Genomic DNA, 16,118 nt, shown 5'->3' on the forward strand with positions numbered 1-16,118 from the left:
GTCTGTAGGTACAGGAGAAAAATGATTTTCTTTGCAGCTATTAGAGATTAGAGAGAGTTGATGTTTTTTGTGCAGATTCCCTTCAACAAATAAATATTTAAACTGTAATCAACTAGGTCTGTCAGTCTGTTTGTAATGCTCTTTCCAGCTATTTTGTGGTAAGATTTGTAGGACCAATTATTATCTTTTTTTCCGCCTATCTCTAACATAATTAGCTTAGCAAAATATTTTATATTTATAGACTTATTATTATTGTTGTCATCCTGTTATTCTTATTATTTAATAGGCCCCTAGCCTTTAGGGGCGTCGTCCATTGAGTAATATGCTACCTCCAATTTAATTAGACTAAAGATTTTTATTTCTGTTTTGGAGAGGTAATCAGAAATAGGGTTGATTCTAGAATACAAGTTTTTAGAAAGGGAAATAAGATCTAATATTATAATTTTTAGAAAAGTTTCTTTATCAAACTGGTCAAAACAGGGGTGATAACATCCATAAGTAGCGAGGCACAAATAAATTAAAGATGGATAAACTGACAAAGTGAGTTTTCTTGCAGATTTTCAATGGCCATAAAACGAAGAAAGAAAAAAAGAGAGTATGCGACTTTTAAATTGTTTATAATAACGGAATCTTACGAGAAAAAAATTGTAACCAAGTGAATTGCTCTTTGAAAAGCACCAAATAAATCATCCAATAAATCGCAAATGATTCAATTTATCTTTAATAGTAGAATCGCGTTACGGACGGACGGGCAGTCACTGTATATTATAGAGTAGCTTTGCATCTAAAAAGACATTTAAGTTAGCATCATATTTTAATATTTAGATTATTATTTTAAAGATTAAATATCAAAATTTTAAAAATAAAATTTGACTCGTATAGAATTATTAACAAATGTTTTCTCATTATTGTATTTCAAGAAATGATTCATACGAAAAATATGTACTAAATTAAAATACAAAATTTTTAAAATCGAAGATTTGCTATAATTTGGGTTGGTCCGTACGTCCGTCCGTAACGGATAGCTTTTTTTTGTTAATTTAGGCCTGTTAGAATTGTTCTATCGATTTCAAACTTTGTATGATGACTCCTGTAGTAGTTAGGTAGGACTTAGAAAGCGTAGCAACTCTATAATCGTTATCAGAATGTCCGTATGTCCATTTTAAACATGTAGATTTTTTAACTTTTTAACACCAATTTTTTATGTGATATAATTATTCAATTTATTTTAATTACAATTAGGTACAATATTATAAGCGAAGCATCTCTATAATCGGGTCCTAAAAATGTCAGTACGTCCTTAAATAGAATTCTGTATTTAATAAGTTTTGTATCAAATTTACGTATAATTTTGTCAAAACTTATACTTTTATATTTTGTGTTTTTAGTTCTGACACTCTACAAGAGTTAATGATCGTCTGTATACCGTTTTATGGATGTTGTCATCCTTGTTATTTGATGATTTGTCATAATTAGTTCAGCCATTAGTAACTTGCTAGCATCGGTACGTCCGTCTGTCTGTCTAAACAAAGCATTTAGATGAATTGACTTAATTGTGTGGAATTCTTTAATCTTGTATCCTAAAAAGGTCATCAAAAAAATCAAATTGCTTCCCTTTTCATTTAAATTCTTTAAGAACTTTATTGTTCAAAACATAATTAAATTTTTGGCTTCCTATTACTCCGCTGCTATGGATATTCCTAGCTTTTTACTAAATATAGCAACTGTGCAAATTTTATTATCTTTAAAAATGTGGTCATAGAAATTTTGATTTGTCATTACTGAGTTTTTAAAAATAAGGTGCATTAGACGTCCAAATTAGGGGATAAAGGGGTGATTAATTATCCAACTCAAACCCTCATTTTCCCCTCAAAAATAAACAAGGATGACAACATCCATAAAAGCGAAGCACTGAAACGGTAAAACAAACGGACATTAACACTTGTATAGTGTCTAAACTGAATTATCAGAATATAAAAGTATAAAAGTCGAAGCAAAATTGTAAGTAAATTTGTTGAAAAACATCTTGATACAGGATAATGTTTATTGAGTTTATGGACATACTTACATTTTTAGGATTTGATTATAGAGTTTCTTCGCTTAAAATATTGTTCTTTGTTGTCCCAGGAATCAATATACCAAAAATCAGATCAAACGGATAATTAGATCACATAAAAATTTGCTGTTAAAAAATTAGAAAAATCAACATGTTTAAAATGGACGTACGGACATTCTGGTAATGATTATAGAGTTGCTACGCTTTCTAAATCGTACCTAACTACTACAGGAATCATCATGCAAAGTCGATAGGACGATGAAATCGATAGGACAATTCTAACATGCCTAAATTAACGAATAAAAGCTATCTATCTCGGACGGACGGACGGACGGACGGACGGACGGACTGACCCTAATTATAGAAAAGCTTCGCTTTTAAAAATACATTAGAGTACCCCTCTTAAACCTTTAAAACCCCTCATTTTACCTCACAAAAAAATAAAAAAGCTTGGACGTTCAGTCAATTATGTGTTTAAATGGCATGGCAATGACAGGCAAGCAATTACAAAGTAGCCACATCTTTTCAATCTAGCGAAGCTTTTTAAATTTATGAAGTGTCTACAACTTTTAGTTTTATAAGAAATCAAAATCTATTTTACTCTAAATATGATTGCTTTGATTGATTGAATTATAGTCTTTTTTAGTTCATAGTGTTTGGACCAATTAATTGGTGTTTTTTTACTTCTTAATACATACATTTTTAGGACAAATAGTAAAACCACATGATGGGTTTTGAGTGTCTTATATTAGTTTACCAAAATTTACCCTATTTTTGTTATTTAGGAGTATTGTCTGAAGTAGAAACATTCTCAAGTAGATTATTTTTATCTAGGAGTAATGTCTGAAGTAGAAACATTCTCAAGTAGATTATTTTTATCTAGGAGTAATGTCTGAAGTAGAAACATCCTCAAGTAGATTTTTTTATCTAGGAGTAATGTCTAAAGTAGAAACATCCTCAAGTAGATTTTTATCTAGGAGTAATGTCTGAAGTAGAAACATCCTCATCCTCAAGTAGATTATTTGTATCTAGGAGTAATGTCTGAAGTAGAAACATCCTCAAGTAGATTATTTTTATCTAGGATTAATGTCTGAAGTAGAAACATCCTCAAGTAGATTATTTTTATCTAGGAGTAATGTCTGAAGTAGAAACATCCTCAAGTAGATTATTTATATCTAGGAGTAATGTCTGAAGTAGAAACATTCTCAAGTAGATTATTTTTATCTAGGAGTAATGTCTGAAGTAGAAACCTCCTCAAGTAGATTATTTTTATCTAGGATTAATGTCTGAAGTAACATCCTCAAGTAGATTATTTTTATCTATGATTAATGTCTGAAGTAGAAACATCCTCAAGTAGATTATTTTTATCTAGGAGTAATGTCTGAAGTAGAAACATCCTCAAGTAGATTATTTTTATCTAGGAGTAATGTCTGAAGTAGAAACATTCTCAAGTAGATTATTTTTATCTAGGAGTAATGTCTGAAGTAGAAACATCCTCAAGTAGATTACGGAGAGGCACAAAACAGAGAAATTCTTACGGAGGGTTGGGAGCCCTGCCCCCCAGGCCCAGAACCTCGCCTTCACAACCCAGTAGATCTCCCTGCGGGGCGAGTGGCAGGTATATATTATGATAGTAAGTTAGGTTGATGGACAAATAGATGGATAAATGGATAGATAGATGGATAGATAGATGGATAAATAGATAGATAGATAGATGGATAGATAGATGGATAGATAGATGGATAGATAGATGGATAGATAGATGGATATATAGATGGATAGATATATGGATAGATAGATGGATAGATAGATGGATAGATAGATGGATAGATAGATGGATAGATAGATGGATAGATATATGGATGGATAGATAGATAGATGGATGAAAAGATAGATGGATGGATAGATAAAATAACTGCTTATTAACCCATTCACTCCCATATAAAGATAAACGAATCAAGAATTAGTTAAATGGAGAGAGAGAAAAAAATGAAATAGAATGTTAACTCTATTACTTCTCACCTCCTAGGATAATTTATATTCCATGTTATATTACATACTTTATGCATTATATAAAGAAAAGGAACATGTTAAAATAAATATAAATATTCTTACACTATACATATAGTAGAAATATAACAAGGATGACAACATCCAAAAAAGCGAAGCTCTGAAATGGAAGGACAAACGAACTTTAACACTTGTAGAGTGTTAGAACTGAATAAACTGAATATTAATGCATATGTCTATACAAAATTGTAAGTAAATTTGATGCAAACCTGATTAAGTACATGTTACTGTTTAAGGACATACTGACGTATTTAGGATTTGATTATAGAGATGATTTGCTTATAACACTATACCTAGTTGAGATAGTAATCAGTTTTCAAAAAATCAGATGAATAGGATAATTTAAACATTCAAAAATTTGTTGTCAAAAAAGTAAAAAATCAGCTCGTTTTAAATTGAAGTACGGACTTTTTTGGTAACAAATATAGAGTTGCTGCACTTTCTAAGTCGTACCTATCTGTTATTTAAATCAGCATGCAAAGTTTGAAGTCGATAGGACAATTCTAACCTGTTTAAATTAATGAAAAGAGCTTACTGTAACGGACGGACGGACGTACCGTTCCTAATTATAGAAAAGCTTCGCTTTTTCCAGAAATAGCACAGTTTAGGTGGAGAAAGATATTGTTAGTATGTTTAAATTCATTTTTATGATTACCCCTACAGTAGAATACAATTATTGGTTGAAAAGTTTGGGGATTAAAGAACTGTACAACCCAATGGGTACCAGTAAAATTTTCAACCCATTATCCACTTTATCCTTGAAATTTTTTGTATGGCTAATTTGTACTTTCCCTTAAACTGACTTTTAAGAATTGAAACCCCATCCCCTGCCTAACTATATAGCATCATCGTCACTAAAAAGTAAGAATTAAATAGCAGTCCCTACAAACATATGATAGCACATCTACTGTAAGAGTTATGCAAATATGCGATAGATTAGTGAAAATCGGATGGCCTGACGGATGGACACACGAACATTTCCTGATTATAGAATAGCTTTGTGTGTTAAAAGAATATTAGAGTATTTTCAAATTTAATAAGTCTTGACGTATTTGAATCATTGCTAGTTTTTTTTATATAATACAAACTTTAGATATTCCACATAAGGTTGTTTTAAAATAGAAAATTAATTAACTATATACTATCTATAATACAAAGTAAAATTATGTCTGTCTGCCCGTACGTCCCTTAAGATCTCGGTAACCACTAAACCGATCGGATTCTACTCTTCAGGGAATATACCTACTGGTCCTGTGGTGGTTTTAGGCTATTTTCTGAGGGGGGGGGGGACACTCCCAACCCCCAAAAAGATATAAAAATACCTCCCCAATATCTAGCACTGCAATTAATAGACAAATCTTAATGAAACTTCATGGAGTGTCCACACGTTTAAACCACTAATTGTATTTTACAGAAGAGGTAATTTTGTGTATCATCATAGGGGATATACATCAATTTATCAGCCATTATCTTATCCCTTTATATCCTTGACTAAAAAATGCACAATAATGATAAAGTTGAGAACATCATATTTAATATAAGAAGAAACTTTTAAAAATGTAAAAAGTGAAAGATAAGTTTGTTTGTTCTCAAATTAGACAGAGATAGAAAAGTAAACAAGCCCTATTGTCCCCTCCCTTCCCCCTTTTTTTCTATATCACGGCATCCCTTAGTGATGTTAAGACATTTTAACACGACAAAAATGTCATTCTCTTAAAAGATATTTTGTAATGATTTTGAATTTTTTTTTAATATAACACATAACCAAATATGATAGTTGAACAAGAGAGGTACATTTTATAAAATGCTTTGCTAACATCACAGAAATTCTCCTCGACTTACTTTAGAACTATTTTGAAGAAAAGCAATTTATTGCCCAGACTAAAAAAAAGTTTTTTTGTGAAAAAAAAATATCAAGAAGGCTAAATATAATTTCAAAAGATACTTTTTTCAATATTTTTATTTGATTAACTAATAATTCAAACTTCATACTTACTGTTTTTTTATGTCTATCGTAGAAATGAATTTATTATTACTTGGATCTTACACCAGATTATTTTGTATTCTAATAAAGGACAATTTATAGCCGGCTAAATTAACGACCCTCCCCCCTTTAGCACATTTCTTCCCTTTCTAATGACCAATAAATAACAGGTAAAATAGCAACCTAATTTAAAGATATTATTTCGCCTGTCATAATATCCACGAATACATACATTATCATAAAATGTCTCGATATTATTAAAGAGAGGCGTGTTTTGTCTACCTTGACTTAATATTTTGTGTCCTGCTTCTATTTTACTTGAATAAATAAAGCTTCACCAAGAAAAATACTCTACACAAATAAAATATTACTATGATATGAAACAATTAGGCATACTTATCTAATAAGAGAGAGTAATACTGTAAATACCTATAATTATGATATTATACACCTGCTTCTATTTTACTTGAATAAATACAACTTTACTAAGAAAACTATCTCTACACAAAATTATAACTTTAATATGAAACAATTAGGTATACTTATCTAATAAGAGAGAGTAATACTGTAAATACCTACATATAATTATGATATTATACACCTGCTTCTATTTTGCTTGAATAAATAAAGCTTCACTAAGAAAAATACTCTCCACAAATAAAATATTACTATGATATGAAACAATTAGATATACTTATCTAATAAGAGAGAGTAATACTGTAAATACCTATAATTATGATATTATACACCTGCTTCTATTTTACTTGAATAAATACAACTTTACTAAGAAAACTATCTCTACACAAAATTATTACTTTAATATGATACAATTAGGTATACTTATCTAATAAGACAGAATAATATTGTAAATATCAATAACTATGATATTTTAAGTCCTGCATCTATTTTACTTGAATAAATAAAGCTTTGATAAGAAAATGAACGAAAAAAATATATTGAAAATAATTAAACAAAGAGAGTGGGAGTAGTTTTTCGTTTGCTTGTCCATTTCTTTAGGCAAGGTTAAGTTGGGGTTTATTTGGTATTGAGTATCTCCTCTATTTTCAATTGATCAAAAATAAGAGGGTTCATTGCTCGAAAGGCACTTTTAAGAAATTTACCGCTCTTTCCATTTATCAAATTTGTCTGATTATAAGCATAACAAAATGAGCAATTTAATTGCCGATCTTTGACAAGTTTTTCTATCACTGCTTCGAAACCAATTAATATCCGCTGGATTAAAACTAGTTCTCAGCCATACGGAAAAATCACGTATAGCATCATTTTACAGGCTTTTCTGCGATTATTGAAATATAAATCATAAAATTAATATAAAAATATAAAAAGTTTTGTTATTACGGGCCTTCGGCACTTAGGTGCTGACAAAGCTGGTTTTTTTATATTTTAATATCCGCGGAAAGCTGTCTATAATACGATGAAATAAATAATTATCCAAAGCTTTGTAAATTTTCTTAAGAAAATGTGAACAATATTGGCAAATTACAAAGATAATTTTGTGTATAAAGTAGAGTGTAAACACACAAGTATTGCATTTTAATTATATCATTTTCAAACATAGTTAGGCGGAATAAATATATTTACTTTATTAAAATAGTTACTTATTACATCGTATTATAGACAGCTTCACGCGTTTTGTTCGTTCTGAAGGCCCGGGCCAGCAACGTTGTATAATTTTTGTGATTTTTATTATTATTTATAGAAAATTGTTTATAATACGATACAATACATGACTTTTCAGCATGGCTTAGAACTGGTTCTAATCCAGCGGTTATTAATCGGTTTTAAAACCATACTGGAAATGTAGCAGAATATAAAAGAAAAGAGTTAATAAATAAAGTATGTAGGATAGAATGGTTGTAAGCTACAACCATTGAATATGACTCTCTGAGTGTTGGTTTTCCAGTATGGCTTCGAGACCGATTAATATCCGCTGGATTAGAAACGGTACTCAGACATATTGAAAAATTATGTAACTTTTCACGAAAATTAAAATAAAAATCATAAGATTAATACTAGTTTTTTATTCATTTCAATATCTGCGGAAAGCTGTCTATAATACGATGCGATAAATAGCTATTAAATGGTTCAACAGTTCAAAATCAATAGGAAGGTGCAGACATAGATTTAATCAAGTTTTTTTTTGTTTCAGGGGCCATCACAACTTTCCTTACATGATTGCAGGTAGCTATTATTTTTTTTTTATTCAGAAACAAACCAACTCTACAATTAGAGTTAGTCCGTCCGTACGTAGATTAGAAATGTTAGAATTGTCCTATAGATTTTAAACTTTGCATGCTGATTTCTTTAACAGTTTTCGAATAATAATAAACAAGGTCAAATCTTTTTAATAAAATCCTGAAAATGAATGTATGACATTATACAGTATCCTGTATTTCCTTAATTTTGCAACAAACTTTTGTTCAATTTAAAAAAAATGAGTTAAAGACTCTAGGGGGCAAGGTGTCGCTTAGGGTACTAGAACTCTCTCCACGCACCTTGGAACATACATACAATACTTATGATTGCTGTGTAAAGCGTCCAATCACCCATCAGACAACCAACTCTCTGAGATGCACACCTTTGACTGAGAAGTCCCAACTGTGCATGGTAGCGAGTTGCGCCTGTTTTGGGCCAAGGCATTCCCCCCACTCTAACTATTTACGCCGCGCATCTGACATAGGAGCAGTGGGAACCATTTTTAACGTCTTTAGTTATGACGCGGTGTCGGACCGAGATTCGAACCAATCACCTTCCCGACGACGAGCGGATGCGCTACGTGTTGAGCCACGGTCGCGGGTTGTTCAATTTAGTTTAGACTCACAAATTAATGTTCTGCTTATTCAGTTTTGACACTCTATAAGAGTTATTTTCGTTTGTAGTTCCTTCTGATTTTAGAGCTTTGCTTTTAAAGGATGTTGTCATCTTTGTTTAATTAGAAGCAAAACTACTCTTCTCTACTGGAGTTAATAATCCAGGGCTCGACAGCCGCGCATCAGCCGCTTTTAAGCCTCACGGAACTTAACTTTTTACAATTATAAAAATATCAACAGGAAGTCTACTATATTTTACCTAAATATAGAATTCCTTTTTTTTAAATCAAAGCATCCAAACGGTTTCTAATTTGAGGCTTAGTCGCGGCTGCCAAGCCCTGCTGAAAGGTTTTTTTAAAAACATTGTTTATGTAATCAGTTTATAAAATTGTATTTCACTGATAAAATAAGCATAAGACCTGACGTTTTATGCATTTAAACAAACACAAATACTTTAATAGTTTAATCAATTAGGATTTTTTTGCTTTAAGTTTTGCATTATTTCAAAAACAAAATATGTAAAACACATTGAGTTCTAAAATAATGAAAATGTGAATTATTTCACATAATAGGTTAAACAATTAAAGTATAAAAGTTTAAACACTGCTAGTTTTGAATCAACTAACACAACTTAAACAAAAGTACTCAAAGTTTTTGAGCCAACGAATACGATAACGTGGTTGTAAAACTTTGGCTACCAGTGTAATTTATAGATCAATGTCCCCTCCCTCTCTGAATAAAACGGCATTTTTATAACTTTAAAACCCGGCTTTTGGCGGCTGAATAGCTGCTGTTAAAAGTGTTTAATATGTTGGACGTCAGAATGTGTATGGTTGATGCTGGTTAGTCCATGAATTATTTATCATCTGGAACTTTTTCATAAACATAGATACAGATTCAACTTTTGCTTTTGTTATCTCAGTGTGGAATTTTAATTTTGAGTCTTTTTATCTTACTTCACCTTTTGATCTTACAATTTGTAGCGCGCAAAAGGCGTTTAAAAGGTATAAGACAATGGCTGATAAAATGATGTACATCCCCAATAATGATACACAAAATCATCCCTCGTGTAGATTACAATTAGTGGTTGAAAGATTTACACACTTAACTTAATCTACCGACCAAATTTTTTTTATAAAAGTCCCCAAATTTTTTAAGCCAATGTATAAGAAAATGTTATTATAAAACTTTGGGGACTAGTGTAATAAACAGCCCAATGTCCCAATGTCTCCTTACCTGAGGCTATACAGAAAGCGTGCTAATTTTTGAACTTACCAATTAGCAAAAATAAAGAATCCATACCTCGTTGATATAAATATAGTGTTTTATCACTATTTATTTCATCTTTGAGTGTTATGACTTTAATTGCCTAGTCTGATTAGACCAATTAATAACGTATAGTGTATTCTTCTTTTTCTGTCCAAACATCCGGTTTACTAAGTTAAGTAACAACCTAGAGACATCCAACTGTTTGACTGAATGACCTTTGTCTGGAAAACCTAACTGTAGATGGTAATGAGTTGTACCTGTTTCGGGCCAAGGCATCCCCCCTACTCTATCTATTGATTTCGCACCTCTAACATAGAAGCAGTGGGAAACATTTTTAACGTTATTACGTTATTACCTGGTGTTGATCCGAAAACCGAACTCGTCACCCCCCCCCCCCCCACGACGACAAGCAGATGCACTTCGTGTCAATCCTCGGTCGAGTTTAGATAATGAATTTCATTTAAAATTGCTTAATACATGTCCTGTATGTGAACATTTTCTTGAAAAAGTTTGGTCTGAGAATAAAATTATAAAATGTTGACATAATGTTTAAAAATTCCAAGGCTGATGCCTGACCTGAAATTTTATCAGATTAAAAGTACAGCTTGGGTCATAGGGGTGAAACATTGAATTTTTTTTTCAAAAAGTAACCAGTAGCTAAATTCCCTGAAGAGTAAAGCCCAATCGGTGCAGTTGTTATTAAAATCTTAAGCTTCAGGCAGACAGACAAACTGACAGACAAACACCATTCTACTTTTAATTGTAGTATAACATTCAAAATTCAAAAAAAAATCAAAATTGAAATGTATAAATGATTTATACATTATACATTCAAAGTTTATTTTTTTTTTATTTTGATTTTTTTTGAGAGTTTTAAGCTTTTTTAACTAGTAGTAAATATTGAGATAGGATAAGGAAACTGTGTACACATTCGGAAATTCAAATTCAGCTCATACACCAGTATGCAACAGGGAGTAAGGGAGGGACCAATGGGCAATTAATTCAATATAAGAGTTTTTGTTGAAGGGCCATGAAATCCAGATATATCCAGAAAATTTGAAGGAAATTGCAAAGGGTGTGTTAATAAAATTTAGAAAAATATAAAATAAGAAAAAAGTTACATGAAAAAAAAGCAATCATTTGAAAATTAGATTACCAGTATATTCGACTGACGTAACCATTCTGTAATTCATTACTAGAAAAATCTCCCTGGAACTCGTTATAAACCATATTCCAAAATTTTAAATGCCACTAAACACAAGAATTAAATTTAGGTTGATAGATTTTGGTTCTTAGATTGTTTATTACACAAATATCACAATAAAGTTTTTATCTATGAAATGATACTTTCTGGAATTTTTTTAAAACCAGCCATATCAAACCATATAACAAAATTTTCCGTCTGCTATATTCAAAACTAATTCAGCGAGTTAGCGGCATTTGATGCGCTAGTACCCATACTCAGTCAAAAACTGCTAAATTCTTGCACATTCCCTTTAAGCCAGTACCCAAAGTCTGAGACTCCTAACAATTGAAAATTCGATCAATTGTCCCCTCTCTTTCTCCTTGAGTATGCATACCCAGGGAGGGAGGAGACATTGGAAGTTATAAATTTACCTGGTACTCATCTACTTGTGGCTACATTGTACATTTACTTCCGCTAATGTATCGCATATCGCATATAATTGTAACTGAAAAACTATGTCTTTCACAATTCTTCACTCTCATTAGTGAACACCCCAAGGACGGCCCCTTGAAGGGGAGAGTTGGTTTGATAAGGGAAGTAAAATCGAACATATATTACTTTTAACCTTCCTCCCCTACAAAGTAACAAATTTACCTCAAAATCTATTAAGCCTACCAAAAATTCTTTGGTTTTTTTTCAAGTCTATTCATACTGATTTTAATATGGGGACCTGTGTAATATGTCCCCTCCCTCCCTGGATGGTGGTCGTGGTGGAGAGAGAGGAAGTTGTAAAACTTGAAAACTGGATTATGTCAAACTCACCCACATCAAAAACATGGCCATCAAATCTGCTTATTTTTTTGGTTAAACAAAATTTTAAAAACGCTAATTAGCTAAAAGACAATATTTACCTTAAATTGTTCTTAATGATTTTAAACCTCACTCCCTTTTCCAATAACCGTTTTCGTCTGCTAGCAAATGTTTTCTGCTATTTGGTTGATTTTCAAAGACCCAATTGAGAGTCGGCACAAGGTAATTGGGATGGAGAGATACAGTTATTTGACAACTTCCTCCTCTAATGTTTTACTCTAATGTTAATATAAATAACTGGAAAGAATTCTATTATTCCAGCGGATAACGAGACCTTTTAGGACAAATATTATGTGTGCGGTGTTTTATGAGGCATTCTTCGCGTAATTAAGTTTTGTAATTAGGAAGAAAAAACTCTATATTTGTTGATTGTGTTGTTTTCTAATCAGAAAACAAATTTTAAATATTATTCTTAGATGAACATAAAAATCATTTAAAATAAGAGAAAGATTCGGTTCCATTTTTTCTGTAGAAGAAATTATGAAGAAATAGTCTTTTAGAATTAATCAAAACGTTTAAATGTTCTAAATAATCTAATTTTTATTTTCTTAAAAATTATTGATTTTTTTCATATTGATTTTATAATTATCTTATATCCTGTTTAATATATATTTGTTTTAAGTTTAAAACGGTTTTTTAAATTCTGACTAATACATTAGTTGCTGTCAAGTAGCAGTTGTTAGGTTCATAATAGAGCCATTGAAATTACTACTAAATACCATAATATACATATACTATGCGTTTTCTTTCAGAGAGGGAGGTGACATTGGGCTGCTTTTTTTACATTAGTCCCCAAAGTTTTATAATCACCTTTTCCATTTTGTTGGATTAACAACTTTGGGGACTTTTATTGTGTTATGAATGGTTGATTTATTAAGTTTCAACCACTAATTTTGATCTACAGAAGGGGTAATTGTGTGTATAATCATTGCGGATGTACATCAATTCATCTGCCATTGTCTTATCCCTTTAGACCTCTTGTTTTCTTTGCTGGTAAGAGCACGTTTCTTCTAGCGAAAATGTTCAAATTCAGAGCCATGATGTAAAAATATTAGTTGACAACGCTGGTGGCAAACTTTCTTCTTTGATGAAGAGAAATGAATGGAATGTTAAATGTTGCTCTTCCATGTAAAAAATGGGGCTTTCCAACAATGTGCCTGTCGAGCAATAATCCCCCAACACTTATCTTAAATTTTAAAGTTTTGTCTAAACCCTCTTGATGACCCTACCTTGCGGGGCTAACCAGGACCCAACATAACCTAACCATCCTAACATAATAACAAAAAACAAAAAAAAATATAATATGCTTAGTCCCTCTGGGAGATCCTAACCCTGCGGGGTTACCAAGAACCAAAAATAACCTAACTTAACTTGGCCTAAAATAATATTGTATTTTAGATGAGGATCCCGGTGCTATGTCAGAGGCAGAGACTTCTACTACAAGGTAATCTTAATCTATCTATCATTTAATCATTCTGTTTGAGGGAGATTAGTATGCAAATCATTGGTTAAAATAGGTATATGATTTTTTCAGCAATATTATTTTTTATACATTTTTGTCACCCTAAGATTTTCTAAAACAAAGATATCTGTTCTGTTGTCTGCATACATTTTGACTACTCAAAAATTTAGCATGCAAAATTGTATCACATTCTGTTTTTATCTTTTTTTTAAATATCTGGTATATTTAAGTATCTTTATATTAATGTAAAAGGATGTCTGTCTGTAGCTTAAATACAAAGAAAGGAATAATAATTTGAGATAAGTAAATAAAGAGGAAATAAAAGTACTAGAGTAGGATGCACAGCCTAGCTTAAAACTAAATTTTGTTGGTTTTACAATCTATTTGCATTGAAATTTGCATAATAAATACTGCATAACTATAAAATATACAGGGTTATCACAGATAAAATTAGTTTGAAGAAAATATTTTCCTTGCTTTTCCTGAAGGTGCTTTTAGAGCACAGACAAATCCCCCCTTCCTTTTTAAAAAATAAATTGGAAATAAGATAGGTGGTTATTTTTTATGCCTAAAATGAATCAAACAATAAAAATGAAATAAAACTCTCCCAAGTTGTTGATACAACAAATAAGAAAACGTTATTATAAAACATTGGAGATTATTTTTCAATTGTTTTCGTGCGTTGCGCTTTATTATGTATTGGCTATTTCAAATTATTTTTAGGCCTCTTTGTTAGGCATATTTGATTTGATTCTAGGCATTATAATTAGACGTAAGCAATAATAAGCAACAAATCACCAGTTACAAAACAATCCTTTCCCAAATATGAAAATGGGAACTTGAAGTTTGATCACCATGTATTATCTGAAAAATATAGGATAAAACATTTCTAAGAAGATATCTATTACATTTAAGACTGCATATATAATATATTTAAGCTTAAAATATAGAACATTTCTCTCTTGAAAAAGTTGGTAATGCGATTACTTTATTTTGTACTGACAATTTTTGTTTGTTTTTTTATAATAATCTTAAAACTTAGATTACACAAAAAGTATATACGAAGGATGATATACTACAACTTAAAAACTTCTCTAGGACAATGGCAATTAAAATAATCTTACAAATAATTATACCTCTGATATTCATACATGTGCATTATCAAATTAAAAAGAAATCAATATATAATTACTTGAATGTTGCTTTAAATTTTCATGTATTCTAATAAGGTGAGATTTACAGCTGGCTAAAGTAACAACCCCCCAATCCACCCTCTCTATCCACTCCTTCCCTGACTACTGGATGAACGAACTTACCTATAAATAAAGTTCATGTTAGCAACCTAAATTGATGGCGAAATTTCTCCTGTATGTATGCATGTAGCCTTGATTCTCTGAAGTTAGGATTCAGATGCACAAGGAGATTGGAGTTGAGAATCCTTTGACCAATCCTAGATTGGTGAGCTTCGCGCACAGCTGAGTGTATTCTATGTTACATTACAAGCTGACCCGCAATTCTCGTGGAAGCTACTCAATTATTGTATCATCCTGGCCTAGAGTTTTGGCAGGTGTTCCATATTAAGCCACCCTAATTAATGGCACTCTCATATGAATGAGGAGCATGGACGAGGGAAAGCACGATTACAGTTGCTTGATAGGTAGGATCCTAACTTCCTAAAAATCTCCCTCCTTACAACTTAAGGGAATCACGGGGAAGGTTGCGTGATTACATTCTGACAAATTGCAACAGCATTTGTCATCCAAGTGCAATATCTATGAGGGGACTTGAACTCGGATTTTCCCAACCACAGCGTAGTGCTCTAACCACTACTCTATGGGACACCCCTCACGAAATTTCTCCTGTCTAATACCCACATATATTCTATATTCATTTTTATAGAGAAGGTTGAATTATCTGCCATTGTCCTATTTCTATTTCCTGACATTTTTCTCGTTTCATAGAAAAATCCTTCCTCTCCAAAACATTTATCTGTAAAATTATCGGATTGAGTGAAAATAAATGGTAAATTGTAAATAATGGTTGGATGAAAGTGCTGAATAGCGGGGACAATCAGCCGCAGGTTGCGGTTAAACCGCAGCCGCATTACCCCGCAAAACCTTGATTTTATGGGCATACTGTGAAGCTAGCTGTGTGTTGTGAGCTGCTCAATAATGACATTTTTACTGCGGCTGGCATTTTATTGGCTACAACCAAACCTCTTTTTGCTGCAGCGCGGTTGAAACTCCTTCTAAAAAATATTATCTATTTATCCATCCATATGTCTATCCATCTACATGTCTATCTAATGGTTTATCCTATATGGTCCATATATATCATTATTGCATTTAGCAGATTTTTTTTCTTTATCCTTTCTCAGATATAGAAAATAT

At 31.6% G+C, this 16,118-nt stretch overlaps 1 protein-coding gene across 3 annotated transcripts in view; it reads left to right on the forward strand.

Moving 5' to 3' along the window:
• LOC145328072 (uncharacterized) overlaps positions 1-16,118 on the forward strand; it is a 296,033-nt gene that overhangs the window by 214,862 nt on the left and 65,053 nt on the right. For all 3 annotated transcript variants that reach the window (XM_080171632.1, XM_080171635.1, XM_080171633.1), the window contains exons 8-10: positions 3,527-3,674; positions 8,281-8,312; positions 13,665-13,710. In XM_080171632.1, coding sequence (XP_080027758.1) covers positions 3,527-3,674; positions 8,281-8,312; positions 13,665-13,710 — 226 coding nt within the window. The remainder of the gene's footprint in view (positions 1-3,526; positions 3,675-8,280; positions 8,313-13,664; positions 13,711-16,118) is intronic.

The sequence above is a fragment of the Acartia tonsa genome, chromosome 9 (genome assembly GCF_053477335.1).
Source record: "Acartia tonsa isolate MP-2025a chromosome 9, ASM5347733v1, whole genome shotgun sequence".
NCBI classification, from domain to species: Eukaryota; Metazoa; Arthropoda; class Copepoda; order Calanoida; family Acartiidae; genus Acartia; species Acartia tonsa.